This window comes from Danio rerio, chromosome 2, assembly GCF_052040795.2.
Source record: "Danio rerio strain M-AB ecotype USA chromosome 2, GRCz13ab, whole genome shotgun sequence".
NCBI lineage: Eukaryota > Metazoa > Chordata > Actinopteri > Cypriniformes > Danionidae > Danio > Danio rerio.
The window spans coordinates 46157990-46179053 of record NC_141022.1 but is presented as its reverse complement, the minus strand read 5'-3'; the positions used below and the strand labels follow the sequence as shown (position 1 = coordinate 46179053).

Genomic DNA, 21064 nt, shown 5'->3' with positions numbered 1-21064 from the left:
CTAACCCCACCTCAATCCTAAACTCAACCTTCACAGTAATGCAAAAACAGTAATTATACATGGGTGAGTATTATTCATATTATTAATTAAATTACAGATTAAATTGCATTTATTAACATCTAGTCCTACCCCAACCCTCACAGTGGCATAAAAATTTTAATTGTATATTATATTTTTTAATTGTAAATATTATTGTGCGTATACAAAGCTGTATCTCTGCTAGACTTTACCTTGTGCACAACAATGGAAAAACAGGGGTTAAATCTTAAATCTTTCCCTAAACTCAACATATAGTGTTTTAGAAAGCAAACCAAAGAGAAAAGTACACTGCAATAACACAATTTTAACTTGATTTTACACTGCTTTTATCTCTTTTGTGGAACCGTGCTTCATAAGACTCTAATCTAAGCTCTACACTGTACATAGTAAGCTACCAAGCAAACTAACCAAGCCTGAAAAGTTGTCCATATGAAGATAGATGATTTAGGTAAATGCAATCTATTACAAATCATAGACGCTATTAAGTGTTTATTTGGTGTTGTACAAAGAGCTGCTCTGAAATAATTTGTTATTTGTTGATAACAAATCCCTGGAAATATCATTAATGTGAAAAGGAACAAAGGTTGTTTGCATCATACTGCCCCCTAGTGTTCATTTTACATAGAAACTGCAGTCAAATGTATAATTAAATACATTTTTATATTTTTTTATTGGATTTTATTGGTTGGAAAAAAAAGGATCACACCAAAGCCGGTCACTCCAAAGCCAGTTACTCATACTGCACTGCACCAAAACACGTGAAATTTGATTAAAAATTGTCCACATCCTTGTCATTTCATTCCTGCTTGCATGTACTGTGAGCCGCATTACTTACATTTTGACTTTCGGGAGTAAAAATAGATGTAGAGTGTAACAGAAAAATAAGAAGTCCAAATACAGTTTTTCACAAGATATGCATTTGAACATATGTTAATGTCAGGTGGAGACAGCAATGCATCTGGGCTGACCGCTTTGTGATTGGATCACCTGAGATGGATGTTAGAACCGGGGTGTCAGCCTAACCAGACAAAATTGAATTTCTATGTGCTGCACGTATTTAAAATGGATTATAACAACAGGCAGTTTGTTGTAAGGTGGTGGCATATTGCTGTGGGGCTCCATATCAGCTTAAAACAACTTCAGCTGTGCATTTGTTCTGGAAATAATTGCACACCTGTAGAGTTGCTGATCAGCTAATCAGAATCGAAATTGCAGCAGATTTTTGAGTTTGGTGACATATTTCCATTTAAAATGGGTATTGATTTGGGGTAGGAATTTATTTCTGTTCACTTCATTCCAATAGTATCTGGATGCAGACCTGAATTTGCAAACTGACCATGTTTCAGAGAGGCAATGACAGCCACAATGCACTCAATGGAGATAGTGACGTCACTCTGGGGTTAGGTGAGCGCATTAAAAAGCATTGCATGCAGCTTAAATTGCAACTGCACCGAGTCGGCATCCAGACCCCTCTCCTTTATTCACTTATTATTTTCACTTTTAAAACATTAACAGTTGAAGGGAGCTTGGCTGGGCATATTTTGGAAAAACTCAATCTGACATCATCAAAGAAGGACTGCCATTCCAGAGCGAAAGCAAATTGTTGTATTTTGGTTAAGATTTGCCAAGAAGAATTTTATTTCTTTCCTAGTTGATTCACTTGCACAGATTAATTGTTTATGTCAAAACTAATACTTTAAGGCCCAGTTTCACAAACAGGGCTTAGATTAAGCTAGGACTAGGCCTTAGTTAAATAAGGCTATTTAAGATACATTTCTAAAAATGGCTTTAGAAAAATTTTACTGGTGTGAAAATGACACTGACATATTTTAAGACATCTCATGTAAGTTTTGATTTCATCTGGACTTTAAATAAGCTCATACTATAATCCTTATTAAGTTAAGTTCTGTAGTCAAGAGCAATTGATTAACAGTTTCAATCACTATTGCACACTGTCTGTAATTTTTTACACGTTAAAAAAATAATTCAACCTCACATTGTGTCTATCTTATTAAAACACTGCCTCCTTCACCGGGTTCGATTTTTTTTTTCCACTTTTTGCATCTGAGAAAGCACTTTGAGAGGTGTTTTGACAGTTCAGAGCCACCAAGCTAAAGGGTAAGCTAAACACATTGCCGTCATTTGAGCTATAGATAACTTTATGACAAACACAGTGCATAAAATAAAGACAGAATGTGGCAGATATTTAAGAACCCATGACTGGATTCAGTGACCTCTGCCCTACTGCTGTTTGGTGTGTGGGTGTGTGTGTCTATACGTTTGACTTACTGCCTATAGTCATAAAAGGAAGCATGGTATGCTTTCATTCCAATGCTTTGAGATGTCAACGCGGCTTCCATCTATTATCTCTACGGTGCTGCCAGTCTTTGTACAGAATTTGTTTACGTACGTGAATGTGTGAAGTATCGCAAACAATGAATTAAAATTCCACTGATTTCCTGAAATAAACTTTGCATTTTGGGATAATCCAGCGCAGCTCTTTTATAATAAGCTGAACTCTCCTTCCTCTCTATGCTGTATTGGATAAACACAATATGTAGCCTATTCCTCTATCTTTTTCTACTTTGTAGAAGAGAGAGGAGAACAACATATCACTGCTTGAACTGACTCAGAATTTTTTTTGCATTTTTCGTAATGGATTAATTAATACACATCGGACTCAGTGTGCAAGGTTTGTTTACATTACGAATGTTTCGAATATGAATAAGAAAAAAACGGAAATATCAGACTTCAGTGTGCAAAGACCCTAAGTCAGAATGCACATGGCCAATGGCAATGCAGATGATGGTTAAACTTTAATTAATATTTAGATCACATGCATCGTTAATTGTGTGGCATACTTTGTACATATTTATCAGCAATGATCTATTACACCCCTAATACCAACGATATCTCACAGCAGTTTGTAACCTTTGGATTTATTGGCTAATTTGTATGAATTTGTACAATGTAATTCATACAATTTAGTACTATTTGCTCATTCCCCAGTGACAGTTAGGTTTATCATACATTTTCATACGACTAAACTTGTACGAATGAGCCAGTAAGTGAAGTTTTGCAAACTACTTTCGAGAGGAGCATGTGATATGATTGATCGTGGCTGGTCCCTCATCTGTGATCAGTAAAAATCCAATCAGAGTGATCCAAGCTTACAATAAATAGACCAATTTCACCTTATCTTTGTTTTGGAGGAATCCCCCCTTCAACCCCAGGTCCTTCTTTACCAGGGGGAGATCTCGAGACCTTCCTGATCTCAGACCCAACTACATGCTAATTGACCAGGCAGGAGGCCTGCGCTCAATTATCTCCAAGCTTTGAGTTCTCTCCCGGAACAGCATGCCAAACCTGCTAATAGCATCAAGAAACATCTATGTTTGAACTCTTGAAACTGATGTAAAATAATGTTTCCTCATGAAATCAGGCTGCTACTACTCAAAACTGCAAGAAAAATAATTCCATTGCAGAAATGTTTAAAATAAGCAGAATTTTACTTCTTACCTTTAAAATAAGATGTAGCACTTATGAATGAAATGATTGGTATTTTTGCTTTAAATATGTGGCAGTATAAATAGTAACAAAAAACTACAAAATAACACACAAGTGCTAATTGTGAATAGCCTTGAACATGAACCTACTGTATATAAAGACCTTTAGAAACAATGTGGTAAAGCATTTGGACATTTTTGTTCCTGATTATCATGAGTTATTTTCCACATCTAAGGAGAGAGTGCCCTACTCTGTATCTCTTCTGTCGTTGATTACCTACGGATGCTTTCCTCCTCTGGTTGCTAGGTTTTGTGTGCCTTTTTTTCCAGTGACTGGATTTCAATGTTTGCTGAGTTTGTATTTGCTATTTATCTGCCTACTATTGCTGACAGTGATTAGATATACCTATACTCATTTTTCATTTTTCTCTTTTGATACATAAAGCTTTTTTTTTTTTGCCCCTTTCTGTAGCCTATATTAGTTTAAATATGTGATTCTATAAAAGTCTGATAACATGTTGTCAAATAATAACACAGTATTGTCATTGGTGCCAATAGCCTAGTGATTTAGTGCATCGACACATAGCGTTAAGGGTCTTTTGCTGAATCTTTTCCACTCTCTCTGCTTCACACATATTTTTGTCCCAACTCTACTGTCCTGTATATATAAATTGGAAAAACATAAAAATATACTGTATTGTCATTTTTAGATGTATAATCATTTTATAAATATAATACAAATTTTAAGTAAGGGTTTATAAGTAAGTCCTGCACATTGAATCTTTTTGACAAAAATGATGATGATGATAATAATATATTTCTTTGAGAATCAAACCAGCATGCTAAAATGATTTCTGCAAGATCATTTGACTCTGAATACTAAAATGATAGCTGCTGTAATGGTGAAATAATAGTTTAAACGAACAGTATTTATCTGAAAAGAAAGCTTTTTTCAACATGAAACACGCTGTAACATCTTTTATTTTTTCAAAGAAATTAATACTTTCATTTAGTAAAAAGAAAAGCAAAAGAAGGCAGCACAATGGCTCAGTGGTTAGCATTGTACCCTCACAGCAAGAAGGTTGCTGGTTCGAGTCTCACCTGGACCAGTTGGCATTTCTGTGTGGAGTTTGCATGTTCTCCCCGTGTTCATGTGGGTTTTCTTCTGGGTGCTCTGATTTCCCCAACAGCCCAAAAACATGCGTTATACTGTAGGTGAATTAAATAAATAAATTGGCTGTAGTATGTGTAAATAAGTGTGTGTGGATATTTCCCAGAACTGGGTTGCAGCTGGAAGGGCATCCACAGTGTAAAAAATATGCTTGATTTCAAATACTGTATTGAAATTGTTTATATATATTATTTTTTATAAATATTATGCAAATTTTATCAAGGGTTTATTAATAAGTATTTTTTTTTTTTAAATGATGATATTTCTTTTTTCTTGAGGATCAAACCGCTGTGCTAACATGATTTTCGGAAGTTCATATGACACTTGTTATTACCCCGAATGTCTAGGGCTGGGGTTGAAGCATAAATGAAAGAATAAATAAATAAACAGTTAGCAGACTATGATTTTAATAACCTTTAGGTTCTTTTATTCTGAGAAAAAGGGGAAAAGTATATACATATACAGAATATATACAGAAACAAAGAATAGGTGCACAAACATAAATAGCTTCAGGGCTATTTATAAAACTGCTGTAAATCTTTGTGAAACAATAATTTAAACTAACAGTTTTTATCTGATACGGAAAGCTTTTTTCAACATGAAACATGTTGTAACATGATTCATGCTGCCATCTTTTTTTTTTTTTTTTAAAGAAATTAATACTTTAATGATTTAGTAAAAAGGAAAGAAAAAGAAAAACAAAAGCTACATTAAAGCATTGAAGACATTTATAATGTTAAATAATAGAAAAAAATCATTCTATTTTATATAAATGCTTTTTTTAATGAATAAATGATCAAGGTTGATAATAATAAATCTATTTAACAGCAAATTAATAAATTAGAATTATTCATACACTGTAAAACCCAAAAAGTTAAGGTAACTCGAATCGTTTGAGGAAACCAATTGCAACAAACCATTTACTGTAAGTTCAAAACCTAATCCTAATGAGTACTGTGAACTTAATCCATTTGAGTAAATGAAGCAATTTGAGCACAGTAAAACCCAATAAATGAAGACAACTCAAACCAACTGAGTACTGTAAAAATGAATAAGTTAATGCAACTCAAATTGTTTGAAGAAACCGATTGCTACAAACCATTTGAGGTAAAAAAAAAAGTAATCTATATGAGTACTGTGAACTTACTCCATTTAAGTTGAAGTAATGAAGTATTCAATTAACCCATTATCTTTAACACTGAGTTCAAAACTCTTTTCAAATGAGTAAAATTTAACTTTCAGCAAATTTTGAGTTAACTATAATAATAATAATAGTAATAATAATAATTCCTTACATTTATATAGCGCTTTTCTGGGCACTCAAAGCGCTTTGCACATTGGGGGGGGGGTCTCCTCATCCTCCACCAGTGTGCAGCATGACGCGACGGCAGCCATTTTGCGCCAGACCGCACACCACACACCAGCTGATTGGTGGAGAGGAGACAGAGTGATAAAGCCAATTGGAATATGAGGATGGTTAGGAGGCCATGATAGACCAGTGGGCAGATTTGGCCAGGATGCCGGAGTTAAACCCCTACTCTCTTTTAACGTCCACAGAGAGTCAGGACCTCGGTTTAACGTCTCATCCGAAAGACGGCGCTCACTGAGCAGTATAGCGTCCTCTTCACTCTACTGGGGCATTAGGACCCACACAGACCGCAGGTTGGGCGGTCTCACTAACACCACTTCCGGCAGCAACCTAGCTTTCCCATGTGGTCTCCCATCCAGGTACTGACCGGGCCCTGCTTAGCTAAAGTGGGCGACCATGTGATAGTTGCAGAGAGAGCTATCTGCCGGTTATATATTAACCTAACTACTAGGTTAATATATATATAAATACTCATTTCATTTGATAAGGTTAACTGTTGGGTTTTACAGTGTAAAGGATTTAAAGGATGAGACACTGAAGACTGGAGATATGAGGCTGGAAATGCAACACAGGACTAAACAGCATTTAAAAAACAGAAAACAGTTACTTTAAATTGTAAAAATCTCACAAAATGTCACCATTTATGTTGTATTTTAGCTATATTTAAATAAAGGCATTCTTCTCTTACTTTCTTTTCTTTTTCTCTCTGTCTGTTCCGAGTTTAGTAGCTAGACAAATTCATAACATCCTGTGCATTAATATTGACAAATATTTTGCGATGATAAGTGTGTATTGATGTTTTCCCTGACCTGTCAAGGACTTTGAGGCATGGGCCTGTAACTCTGATTGACCGTCCAGTCCTGTGTTTGTGCTTGTTTATGCTGATTGAATGTATCTTGTGGTGCTTTTTTCTCTCTGTTGTCTGACCGGCTTTATTCTCTCTGTCTCTCAGCTGGAATATACGGCTCGTCTGGACTTCCTATGGCGTGTGCAGGCGAAGGAAGAGATAAATGAGATGCGAGAGCTGCGTGAGCACAATGAGAACATGCTCCGGAACATTCTTCCCAGCCACGTCGCTCGCCATTTCCTGGAGAAAGACAGAGACAATGAGGTAGAGAGACAGATTCACTCCTTCAGTCTGACAGGGAAAACATGGCAGCACTTAGACAGCAAGAACATGCGAGGAGACGATGAATCACTGCCACTTTCACTCTCTGGCCTCTTAATTAGCATGACAGTCAACTCTCTTTAAAACAGCTTTAGCTGCGCAAGTCAAAACCAATTAAAATACATGCATAAATCACTAATGACTATACAGTACGTGACAAAAGTAAATCAGTCAAATTTGGTAAGGTCAGTGCACTCTGTAAGAAATGGTGTATATTTTAGTTCAATGAAAGTTGAAAATGATAAACTGAAATGCTTCCAATAATCATTTATTTGTTTTGCTTTGAAAAATAACAAATAGCAATTAGCATACTTGTCAGCCTTCCCGTTTTTCCCGGGATTCTCCCGTATTTGGCACTTCTTTCTCGATATCATCCTGTAAAGGTATTTTCCCATATTTCTTCCATATTTTTCTGTGAACGGTGGCTATAAACATTAAAGAGCCGAAACCATACCGCCAAACCACCAGGGGATGCCCCTTGCTCTTAAATGTGAATCTGTTCTGTGCTTTAATTTTATTTAGGCATGAAAACACTTTAAAAATAATTATAAATATGTCTGGATTCCCTTCGTTTTCACTGCAAGTGCTCTTGCCCCTCCTATGAAATCCTCAAAACAGTCAGTCCATGTAGCGGTCCATGATGTAAGACGTGCTCCATAGTGATTATAGATGCTGTTTCCCAAACGGATTCTGTATACACCTAATTATATACATGTATAACTCATTTAAAGCGGAGCGAAAGTGGACACTCTGGGTTTTGGGTGCATGTTTTAACAGACATATACACATAATTAAAATAATAATAAAATAATAATATCTAAACATGTCGATATCGGTGGCTTTTCCTTTAAACACAACAAATTTTTGTCATAAATTAGCATAAAGCAATAAAGCAATCAATTGCTTTCAATATAGATGACATGTGCATTTTTAAAGTGATACCTTTTTCATTTTATGTGATCAAATGAGAGATTTATTACGCCCCAAGTCTAAGGGAAAACAACATGGGCATAATAAACAAAACAAAAAAATGTTGCGGGTGGATTTCCCAAGCAAAAAAAAAAAAAACTAACGCAAAAGATCCCACTTCGGTCGACAACCAATCTCGGGCACTCAATTGAGAGTAATTTAATAGATTTATTATACACACTCAGAAATAAAGGTACGTCAACTGTCATGGGGGTGGTACCTTTTCAAAAGGTACAAATTTGTACCTAAAAGGTCCACATTAATAGCTCAAGGGTACATATTTGTGCCTAAAAAGTACAAAAGTGTTCTTCTTAAAATCTGTAGGTATTAATATATACTATTCAGATACCAATATAGATAGTTTAAGTACAAATGTGTACCTTTTGAAAAGGTACCACCCCAGCTCACGTACCTTTATTCCTGAGAGTGTATAGAAAAATAGTAGTTTAAACGAGCATCTCTTCAGGGTGGCCACAGGCGAAAATAACAAACATAAAGAATCTACAAAGTAAATGAACTAAATTACCTATAAATATGTCAAGAAAAATACAGGAAGCTTACCTTCCTCCGTAAAATAAACAAAGTCAAAAGTGACAGATAAATAGGCAGCCCTCCCCTACAAGCTTAAACTTTTAAAAAGTTCCAAGCATACAACAAGACTAAAAGTTGGTTTGTTGGCCGGAGAGGTAGGGAAAATTCAAGAGCTCTCTACTCCCAGCAACCGTCACACCACAAATGAGCTTCCTGAACCCTGCCGGAAGTTCCTTTTTAAAAGCCTCCACGACCAGCAGCCAATCAGAGCTTGGATCACGTTAGAATGGGGGCCTATGGAATAACAGAAAGGAACAAAAGAAGGCGAGGCAAAGAAAAAGACGCAAACAATGTGCAACAAAAAATAAATAAACTTTAGTCGTAACAGATTCATTCGCTGCTCTTTATTAAGAATGTTTAAATTATACAGTGAACAAAAGGTTAATGAGATTTGATAACTTAATTCAATTTTTTATAATAGCTATTAATTTCAATAGGCTAAGCTGTTTGATAAATTATTTGCAGCTTTTTCTAATGTATACTATTATTTTATCCTTTGTAAATAATAATAACAGTAATTAGGGGTGTGATGAGACTACTTCACGAGAGAAGACACGAGATTGGGTTCATGAGAACGAGACGAGACGATATTTTTACAGTCTTTATAAGAAGTCTTTTATTCGACTGAAAAAAATAAATGAATCACAAATTACAAACTGTTTAGGCTTAAAAATCAACTTGTAATGAATGTTATTTTACTTCTATTTTAATTTTATTAAATTATATGCAGTAAAGGACATCCAAGCACTGCAAAATATTTTGCTAATATTTGAATGGAAAATAGATTTTTATTCAACTAAAAAAAAGAACACAAAATGCAAAACAATTTAGCTGTTTTCTTTTTTTATTGTAATGAATGTTAGTTTACTTCTATTTCATTGAATTATATGCCATAAAGTACATGCAAAAACTGCTAAATATTTAGCTATAAACTTTACTTTAAAGTCCTTTGCGATTGTAATAGTTTGATTAAGGTGTTTACATGCAACTGGAATAGGAATACTCCACATCTTAATTCCAGTTGTGTTTACGACGATTATGACTTTCAGCATGTCTAAAGTGCTACTCCATCACATGTTTATGATGCATGGTTAATGTGTATGGCTGCAGTTGTAGCCTCTGTAGTCGCTAAAAAAAAAAAACGGTTAAGTCACACCTGCCCAAGCAAACGAGTGACGCACAACACAGAGGCAGCCTGGGTTGTCAGGTGTGTGCAAAGCACTTGGTGTTCGGTTCAAATTCAATTTTGCCTCCAATCTTCAGTGCTAATTTCACTCTTCATGCTCCATCATAACATCACAACTCACAAGACATGTTTTCACCCCGACAAGAAATTTTGTCGCGATTTAATCTTTTGAGATCTTGTCGTACGAGATCTTGTCACATCCCTAATAGTAATACTAAAACATTTTACTGACCATTTCAACTGTTTATTTACAATGAAACAGCTCCAGATGAACATATTTAGTCATTTTGTTTTAGGGAGTTGAAATGTTATTAGCCAATCACAGATAATCTTTTTTTTTTGTGTGTGTAGCTCTGTTACGAAAATGTACGCAACATCTTTACTATTGCAAAACTTAACAAGTCATCTGGAATGTTCTGTATAAATCTGTATATTGGCCACAGGTTCCCAGATTTTTCCCAACGACACACACACATACACACACAAACCAATAGGCCAATATAAACATTAGCTTATTAACAACAAAAAAATGCCATATATTTTATAGTCTTTTATTCGTTTGCTTAATTTCAATATTAACCTCAACTAATGTGGATAGCTGGCATAAAGTTTGGAGCACAGCAGGTTCATTCTTGCTTTAATTTTGGAAATTACCACTCAGAGGTCAACCTTTCTGTTTTTTCCCTTTTTTTTCTTATTCCTTTGCCCTTTCTTTTGATTTTGCAGTCAGTGTGTGTGTGTGTGAGTTTGTGAGCTCTGTTGTCCTGACGTGACTCTTCAGTTTATTTCTGGAATGTTCCGCTGTCAGTCAATCAGACAATAGGGAGGCTAAATAATGGAGCTGTATAACTCACGGATAAAAAAATGCATTCATTAAGCCTGTATGTGTGTGCGAGTGTGTGTGTGAGTGCGTGTGAGAGTGTATTGAGTTGCTTTAATTATCCCATTCTTTATAATCAGGTGGAGTATTAAGGCATGATTTAACTGGTGACACTAAATGTGTATGTGCCTATCTGTAAGTGTGTGCCTATCTGTAAGTGTGTGTGTGTGTGTGTGTGTGTGTGTGTGTGTGTGCGCTTGTGTGAACCATGATTTACGTCACCATCTGCTATTATTAAGATGAGAAAATTATCCCTCTTTTGTTGGGATACACACACACACACACACACACACACACACACACACACACACACACAGAAGAGGTGCCAGTGTTGAAGGGCACTGCAGTCATTTGGTTTAGTGTCTAAGACTTATTTAGTGTATGATTATCTGTTTTCTGCACTTGTCTTCAACAGTACCTGACTTTTTTCCCAATACGGTCAGTCAGCAGTATCGGCATGTGTTGATGACTTCATGCGTCATTAGGGTGTCTCAGTGAGGTGCTGAATGTTTAGGCCGTATTTAACCTGCCGTAATATTGGCCATGCTATTGATCACAGCTCCCTTTAAAAGGGGATAGAAGCTCTTTGCATGCATTAGAGTAATGTTTCTCAACCACGTTCCTGGAGGACCATCAACAATGCATGTTTTAGATGTCTCCTTTGTCTGTCACACCCATTACAGGTCTTTCAGCCTGTGTTAATGAGCTGAAGATCTGAATCAGGTGTGTTTGGTTTAGGAAACATAGAAAATGTGTAGAGCTGGTGGTCCTCCAGGAACATGGTTGAGAAAAACTGCATTAGAGCTTACATATAGTAGGTATTAGGTCAGAAGCTTGAGGAATGTTACAATGTGTGTGTGTGTGTGTGTGTGTGTGTGTGTGTGTGTGTGTGTGTGTGTGTGTGTGTGTGTGTGTCTGTGAGGCTCGACCTTTCTTCCCCATTCTGATGCTCTGTTTGAACTGCAGCAGATCGTCTTGACCATGTCTACATGCCTAAATGCATTGAGTTGCTGCCATGTGATTGGCTGATTAGAAATTTGCATTAACGAGCAGTTGAAAAGGTGAACCTAATAAAGTGGCCGGTCAGTGTTCATGTTGCATATTATATACAAATGTAATAATTAAATGTTTTTGCAGACTTTTATTTTTTAATTTAGTCAGATTTTTTTAAATTACTAAATGAAAATGAGAATATATTAGATATATCTAGATATCTAGATATATATTATAAATAGATATTACTATAAATATTATTAGAGACCATTTAATTGTGGTCATGTCATTGGCCCATGAACATTTTCTGCTTGTTATCAAACTATTTCATAACTGTAACAAGAGGCAATTCAATCATAACTTAATGTAAAAACAGCTATCATAGTATCATTTATCATTATGTGGCTGTTTTTGGATTCTCGGAATTTATACAAAAATTAAACATGCAAAACAAGAAATACCTTGGGACCATTGCTTTTGTTTACATCCCACAAAATAGTCTATAAAAATTTTAAGCAATAAAATGTATTTTTACAATTTTTGTTTTATTGCTCTTATGAATTATTTGCGTATTTGTTGTAATATAACATTTTCAAACAAATATTGTTTGTCATTACAGTATATATAAAATATCAGGTGCATCGGTTTTGCCTGACACTTCTGAGTCAGTCAAGTGTGTTACATATAAAGCAGCACTGCCCTCTTGTGGAGAGATTTTTAAAAGTCAACGTATTCAGCAAGATCATGCATTGACTGCTGTTCTGAAGTTCATTAGAGCCACATTTCACTGTTGATTTAAATCTCAGTTGTGTGAAATGAAACTGGACTCATCTGACGTTTCTGTTGTGTGATCTCCATCTTCTAGGAGCTCTACTCGCAGTCATATGACACGGTGGGAGTGATGTTCGCCTCCATTCCAGGCTTTGCTGATTTTTACTCTCAGACGGAGATGAATAACCAGGGCGTGGAGTGTTTGCGGCTGCTCAACGAGATCATCGCTGATTTTGATGAGGTCAGAATCCTGCCAAAACACAAACACATGTATTTAAAAGAAAAATCTGTCATTATTTATTCACCTATATGTTTCTTAAAATTCAATGACAGTTCACTATTGTCAAAAAGATTCATCACACCTGCTCAGAAGCTGCTGATGAAAGTTTAATACCACATATGTATGTAACCTGTGGTATTTAAAGACTGTGATTCTGCACAGCTGCTGGGGGAGGAAAGATTTCAGGACATCGAGAAGATTAAGACCATCGGCAGCACGTACATGGCTGTGTCAGGACTGTCTCCTGAGAAACAGGTATGAAAACACACACACACACACACACACACACACACACACACACACACACACACACACACAGACATACTTGTTTATGTGATTTATGAGGACACACAATTGTATAATGCCATGGGTATGACCTAGTTGTGATTGATTAGGGTGGTGTATGAGGACATGCCTTGTGCCCTCATAATTCAAAATACTTAATGGGGTTTTTTGACATTCAAAATTTGCCACAGGTTTACCATGAGGGTTGGGTTTGGTGGTAGGGGTAGGTAAAGCCATATGATAACTAATATAAAACACATTATGTCTATGGAGAGTCCTCGTAAATCATATAAATACACACACTGAGACACCTCTTTATAAACCAAAGCTGTGTCTGAAAATGCTCCCTAAAGTGCACTTTAGAGGATGTAGGCCATGTTGTAGTAAATAAATGACATTCGCATTCACTACTTTATATCCACAATCTATGTAATTTGGTGTACATCTCTGTACATTAGTTGATGTCCCAATTCTCAAAATCCAAAGTCAGATGGCAATAAAGTGTAAACGAAAAAGAAATATGTCGAATGACAACACTAGAGGCAGTCATTTATTCTCATTTTATGGCAAGTTTACATCAGAAGTCAGATTGAGTGTAAAAATCCTGGAAGAATAATCTTTTTTTTTTTTTTTTTTTTAAATTCAGTTTTTTATTTCCGAAAATTCAAATATACATTTATTTTTACAATCAGATAGAAATATACTTTTAACAGCTGGAAGAATAATCTTGATAATTCAAGTTTTGATAATTCGAGTGTGTTGCATTGCCATTGGATTCAATCGCCACATGGGTCAAATTTTCTGATAGTTTGGATTTTTTGAAAAGTCTAGATTTGCTAACTAGTTTTTAAATTTTCAGCCGATCTGCACCAAAACGAGTGCAGAATAGTTTTCTGGAGAGGATATTTCTATTAATATTCGCAATGAAATGCTAATAGGTTTAATAAAAGTGCCATTTTGACTAAAATGCCAATAAATCTTGATTGCATCGAGATATTTACATCAATCTTAGTTCACAACATCTTGCTCCCAATAGATGTGCTTTCAGTAGTTTTTTTTTTATTGCTATTAAACTATTTCCCAGTTAGTTATAATCATAAATCAAAATTGCAAAATCTACGATGTGACTATTGCATATTTTGATAATGAAACGATATATTGTGCAGCCCTAATTTAAATGTTTATAGGATATGGGTTATCGGTATGTTCAAGCTGAGATTATCACCATCCAGATTCTCTCATTCACTTTCATCCCCTCTTTTGAGACTCAATTGCACTGTATAGAGATCAGTGAATAATTAAACACTTGCACACAGCTAAAACATTATCTGATGTCTTCTTATTAATGTGCAGTGCCTGTAGTTTAAGATCTGTAAAAAGGTTTGTGTTTGTGTACTAATCTTTCTATATGTGTGTGTTACCATAGCAATGTGAGGATAAATGGGGGCATCTGTGTGCGCTGGCCGATTTCGCCATTGCTCTGAATGAAAGCATTCAGGAGATCAACAAGCATTCGTTTAACAACTTCCAGCTCAGAATCGGTAAGAGTCATTTAATCATTTGAACTCTGATGATATATAAAAACAAACTTGAAAGTGACAATGGAGAGCAACAGTGACTGACAGTGACTTTTTTATCAGCTTTAGTTTTAAAACAAAATGTTTCCATTGCTTTTCCCAATAGGCATTTCAAGAGAATCAAAACAACCTCCTCGAAATGATTGGCAACATTCCATCATTTGATTTAAAAATTGATTTTGAAGAAAAAAATTGAAGGTTAAATTTAAAGTTTTTTATTGCAAAATATTTAAACATTTGCTAATATTTGAGGCTGCTTGAGGGTTTCAAGAGAATCTTGCAGTGCTTTGTAAGAGTGGGCAGTCACTATTGCTGTTTCCATTGTTACTCTTTATGTTATGGGTAATATGGTTATGGGTAATGTAGTTTTTCACCATTCTTCTTTTTTTCTTTTGTATTTTTAATCGAGGTGCACCTACAAATCTAAATTTTTATTTTTATTTTTCTATAAATAACTGTTCAATTCATACTTTTTATATACAGTATTAAGATACATAAAAAATAAAATTGAAATAGAAATAGATAGAAAACTAAACTTTGCAAAAGTCTTGCAAAATACAATATAAAAATTAGTGAAAAGTTATTTTAGATTCTAATAAATAGTTTATTATGTTTGTCTTGAACTTTTTTCCTTCTCCAAAGGTGTGTGATTTATTATTCATCTGATTTTACTTATTAAAAAACTATTCTCTCATTACAGGTATGTTGTCTTTTTATCATTCTTTCATAAAGAGTAGTGTTACATTCTCCATTTCTTGTTGGTTAAATTCTATTAGTTAACAGCAGTTTTTCTCAACCACGTTCCTGGAGGACCACAAGCTCTGCACATTTTTCATTGCAGCATTCCAATTCACATACTTATGCTACACCCTAAAAGTATGTACTTTTTTGTGAAGGGAAAGTATATACTTTTTAATTTGCAACAGAAGAGTTTTTAAGCTTTGTGACATACTACTTCCTCATTAACAGATTATTGTGTTGCTTAATTATGAGCTCTGTCAATCATCCACACATCATCCACATTTCTGCTATATTTAACTTTCTACCTTATTGGAGAAGCAGCAGCAGGTTAATCTCTCATTCACGAGTCTTTCATGCAGAGAAATCTCCTCAGGACTTTGGATAATTCTGCATTCAGATGTTAATGTCCAAACACTTTATACAAGTTCAGTATTGTTGTTGCAATAACACAGAAAATGTGATTTAAATATTTTCCAGTTGACTAGTTATTAATTAACAGTCATTCAAATATCTTTACCGAAGCCTTTCTACTTGACGGTTGGTCTCGTGCATCCATCATGTTTGTAGTTTATCTACACTTTTCACCAGCGTTTGTAGTTCTAATCCAATTTACACAGTTTACAAAATAGAAACCAACTACATAGTGCTGTTACAGTGTGCTCTAAAATTATTTTCTAGCTAGATCTCTTTCATACATATGTGATTAACAGACGCTCAGGTTGACAAGCAAGATTATAAAGGACCACTCACATATTCTACATTCAGCATTTGAATGGCTCTTTTCTAGACAACGACTTCAGATCTCAGACAAGAGCCACCTTTGTTCCTAAAGCTATTTTGCTCTAAAATGTAACAATTTTAATATTTCAATGTTTTGAACCAAATTTACTTTTGTTGTTATTTATTGACATTTAATTATTTGTACATTGTGCATTTCTTTGGTAATAAGTTTGGTTTATGTGTTAAGTTTTTTGGATTTGAATTTATAAAAGGTCCTATGAAGTGCTTTGAAATATTTTTTTTTCTGATATTTGGAGCAATCTCAACTGAAACACGAAGAGAAGGTGGGACATAGTTTAGCTCCTCCCTTTTAAAAAAACAGCCAATAGCGTTTTGTTTTATCACTGGTCTGCCAGTGAGAGTGGTTGAGCTCAAGCGCAGCAAGCAAATGAGATGCGTCTTGAAGGGGGCGGGGCATGGCCGATACTACAGAGCATTTGATTGGTTAGGATTTGATGAGAAACTGAAGTATGAGGTTACATGAATTAAACCGTTGATCCATTAAGGTGGGAGTGACAAACTACAAGCTTTACATGCTTATATCAGTTTTATATCTTCTAAACAAATTTTGTCACTGTTTTGGAGCACACTAGTTTATAGATATCTTAAAATCTATCAATGCTGATACTAACATCTTCAAAACTTTATTTTAATTTAATGGGACCATTAAAAAAAGCCACAATCAGCCACAATCAGCTCCTGACAGAGTGAAGTGTTAACACAGCGTTTGCTCTCTTTCTCAGGTATGGCACACGGCTCTGTGGTGGCTGGAGTGATCGGCGCTAAAAAGCCACAGTACGATATCTGGGGGAAGACGGTCAATCTGGCGAGTCGCATGGACAGCACAGGCGTCAGCGGTAAGATCCAGCTCCCAGAAGAGACTTATGCCATTCTGAACGAGCGCGGCTTTGCCTTCGAGTACCGTGGTGAGATCTACGTGAAGGGCATCAGTGAGCAGGAAGGAAAGATCCGCACACACTTCATGATAGGCCGCGTGCAGCCCAACCCGCTCATCCTGCAGCCCAGGAAGCTCACGGGCCAGTACTCGCTGGCCGCCGTGGTGCTCGGCCTGGTGCAGTCCCTCAACCGGCAGAAACAGAAACAAATCCTCAACGAAAACAACAACTCAGGCATCATGAAGGGCCACTACAACCGCAGGACTCTGCTGGCGCCGGGCGGCTCGGACACCAGTCATGCCGAGGTCACGGACAAAAGCGATCTGGCCTAAAATGGACCACGCACTTAACCAAAAGACTGAGCTGTAGTCCAGACTGCTACCGCTCACTGACTGTCTCTCTTGCTGTCTGTGTTTCTTTTTGTATTTCTTTTGTATTTGAGAAACAATAAAGGGGTTTAATTTTTTTAAAGAAGGTCTGGGCTTAATTTTGATAAAAGCACAGAATAATGGTTGAATTGGACAAAGCAATCGTGCCCTGTCTGATTTGAACCTTTTCACATTTACGGGTTTCCCAGCAGTGGAAGTTGTCGTAGTTTGGAAACTTTAAGAGCAGTGACTGGGAGAGTACTACAATCACATTGTTTTGCATTCCTATTTGCAGTGTTTGGGAAAGTTGCTTTTGGGGTGCTTTCACACTAGCACTTTCGGTTTGCATCCGGGTTCATTTTACATCAAAGAACGGTACCTTTAGCTAGTGTGCACAATCTCTTCTGAACTTGGCTCTCATGGCCGTCCATCCCCTAGCAATCGCTGTACACACAACAGCAGCTCTATGATGCAAGCGTACCAGGGTTCCGAAAGAAAAAAGAGGGTGAGAACACAAAGCAGCCAAGAAGGTGACAAGCGGGGGACAATCATACTTGGGTTCGGACAGGCAATTAAACCAAGTGTGAAAGCACCTTTGAGAAAAATGCATTGCAGTATTGAGTTACTCCCAAAAAAGTAACTAGTTGCGTTACTTTTTATGGTAAGTAATGTGTTACGTTACTTTTGCATTACTTTTCCTGACCTTTGCTGAGGCTTGATCTATTTCAGAACTTCAGGAGCTTTGCAATTAACATCGCACTGTATAATATTCATTTACTTTAAAAAAAAAAAAAAAACACATAAAATAATATTCATTAGGATAATGTTATCTTCGGAGCACTTCCTGACCCCTGAGCTATACAGTACAGATTAATGAAAGTTTAAAGCAATGTGTTTGCTGTTTTTGTGCTTTTCGTCTTATGTAAAATTACTGTTTATTGAGGCAGTCCAGCCTGATCTCACGAGGAAATGTTACTATTTTACATTTTATCAGTTTGGTTGGCTAAATCCTATGAGTTCCGTCATACAAAAATGTAAGAGTTTTAAAAAGAGGCGTGGCTACAAACCCTGCCCCTAAACCCAACCTTCATTACGGATGAGCAAATTGTACAAATGAGATTGTACGACTTCATACAAATTAGCCACTCAATCAAAACGTTACAAATTGCTGTGAAATATTGTGGGACAATCCCCTTTTCTTTTTCTAAGATGCGTTGAAAATAATGAATGCATTCTATCACTGACTGGGTGATTCACCATTACTAAGTTTATTTAGTCCAGCAATTTATTTTTTAAAAGATAATTAATTTAAATAAAAAGTATAATAAAATTACATATTTTTTTAACTGATGCGTTACTTATTACTTAGAAGAGTAATTTTATTACATAACTCGCATTACTTGTAATGTGTTACCCTCAGCACTGACTAATTGTTCAAATAAAAAAAGGAAAAGTTCTACGATATCGTTTTCACGACTTTCAAAGAAAGGAAAAGAATCAGAACAGAGGACAATGTCAAATTTACTTTCCCACCCATATTTGCTACATTTAAAACACCTCACATATGCATTTTTTTAATAATTGGATGCAAATATAATATAACATAAAACTTTATTAAAAACTTTAAGATGCTGATGATCATCAAAATTCATCAGCACTGTCTTGTGAAGAGTGGCTTTTCATATTTAAATCATGAATAGTAACAATAGTATTGTCCACACCAACACACTAATGTCCAACTTATTATTTATAAGCCTGTGATGCAGTGGGAGTTATGCACAACTAACTTCAGTAACACTTTAATTTAAAATCCTTGATATTAGTTTATTTATTAGCTAACATGGATCATCAATGAACAATACCTTTATTACAGTATTTATTCATCTTTGTTAATGTTAGTTAATGAATATAGAGTTGTTAGTTCTCGATAACTCACTGTGTATTAACTAATATTAACAAGCATTTTGGATTATTAAATTATTATTTTAATAATAAATGTTGAACTATGATTAATAAATGCTGTACAAGTATTGTTCATTATTAGTTCATGTTAGTATAACTCCTAATGTCTTTATTTTGTAAAATCGGATGCATCATTTCTGTCTCGGGCCTTACTGTATGTGCTTCATATGGAGCTGTTTTACTTAAGATGCCAAAGAGGAGTTTAACCAATGTTCATCACAAGTGCAGATTTATATCAGAACGTTTATATTTCTTTGATTTAAAGGTGGTAGAAGGTCACTGGTTCAAGCCTCAGCTGGCATTTCTGTGTGGAGTTTGCATGTTCTCCCCGTTCGCGTGCGTTTCCTCCGGGTGCTCTGGTTTCCCCCAAAAAGAGGGAAATGCTAAAATTGATTGACCATAGTGTATGTGTGTGAATGAGTGTATGGATGTTTCCCAGGGTTGGGTTGTAGATGGAAGCGCATCCGCTGCATAAAACAAATGCTGGAAAAGTTAGTGGTTTATGCCACTGTGGCAATCCCAGATGGGGACTAAGCTGAAAAGAAAATGAATGAATGAATTAAAGGTGGTTATTAAAATAGAAAAGAATTCACAGAAATGCTTAGTTTAGCTGATCATCTTAAAAGTCCATAGAGATCATTATAAGTTACTGCTGTTTGAGGGATAATTGAATAATTTACTCACCTCAGGGCCATTCAAGGTGCACGTGCGGGTGACTTTTTTTCATCAGTAGAGCATTAAAAAGATTTGAATGTAAAACCATGGTCCTTGAAGATTCATAAAATGCTAATTAACAGAAAGCAACACTTTGAGAGTAAAGAAACATCTAGAGGCAAAACTAAAATAATACCTTTGGCCCCGAAGATGCAGAGGTATGCAATAATGTGTACCTGTGTGCATGAAAATGAAAATTATTTACAAACATATTACCTTTAATCCACAGCCTCTAAACATGCCCTGTGCATGTGTATAACTGTTTGGAATGCATTTTTTTAAGTATTGGGGTGAACTGACAGTCACGTCTGGCGTGAAGCAGGGAATAATCAAAGGTGCGGATCCAGATGCAGCCAAACAAACATTTATTTAACCAAACTAAAACAAAGCAAAGTAACAAGAGCACCGCAGACATCATAGGAGTGACCAAAAATTAATGACAATGAATTGTTAACAGAACAGGGTATAAATACACAAGGAAACAATTAACTAAACAAGCTGACAAGAGGGTGGAGACAATTAACTCAAAGGCTAACAAGATTAGGGGTAAACAGGTGAGCAGGAAATGACATGAAAACAGAACTAAAACATACAAAACAGAAACCAGGATGTCACACTGACCTTCTTAAGCTCTTTAAAGCAGGTTGGATTCAGATTAGCTTTCAATGTTTTTATCATTCATCTGCTGGGGAAAATATTCTTAAAGTGATTCCACCAATTTACAATTAAATCCAAATTGTGCTGAGCAATTTATAGAACTGTGTTGTTATCCTTAATGTCATTCTGCAGACTTCATCATAACAGCAAATTTGTATCAC

The 21064-nt window shown here is 35.7% G+C and overlaps 1 protein-coding gene and 1 long non-coding RNA gene across 31 annotated transcripts in view; one reads left to right on the top strand and one right to left on the bottom strand.

Annotated features, from left to right (window-relative positions):
- The window catches only part of adcy8 (adenylate cyclase 8 (brain)), a 160563-nt gene extending 142890 nt beyond the window's left edge, over window positions 1-17673 (top strand). For 28 of the 29 annotated variants that reach the window (XM_087238561.1, XM_087238556.1, XM_087238567.1 and 25 more), the window contains 5 exons: window positions 7038-7196; window positions 12738-12884; window positions 13086-13178; window positions 14635-14749; window positions 17050-17673. In XM_087238561.1, coding sequence (XP_087094687.1) covers window positions 7038-7196; window positions 12738-12884; window positions 13086-13178; window positions 14635-14749; window positions 17050-17534 — 999 coding nt within the window. In that variant the 3' untranslated portion in view covers window positions 17535-17673. 29 annotated transcript variants of the gene reach the window in all.
- A 1342-nt stretch (window positions 17674-19015) lies between these two features.
- Window positions 19016-20687, bottom strand: LOC147837207 (uncharacterized). Of its 2 annotated transcripts, XR_015478857.1 has the most exons (4): window positions 20547-20687; window positions 20383-20422; window positions 20217-20299; window positions 19934-20067 (listed from the first exon to the last, which is right to left on the bottom strand). It is a non-coding gene; the product is annotated as an uncharacterized LOC147837207 (long non-coding RNA). The 2 variants fall into 2 exon arrangements; XR_015478856.1 differs by lacking the exon at window positions 20383-20422 and having other exon boundaries at window positions 19016-20067; window positions 20217-20318; window positions 20463-20687.
- Between the last annotated feature and the right edge of the window lie 377 nt (window positions 20688-21064).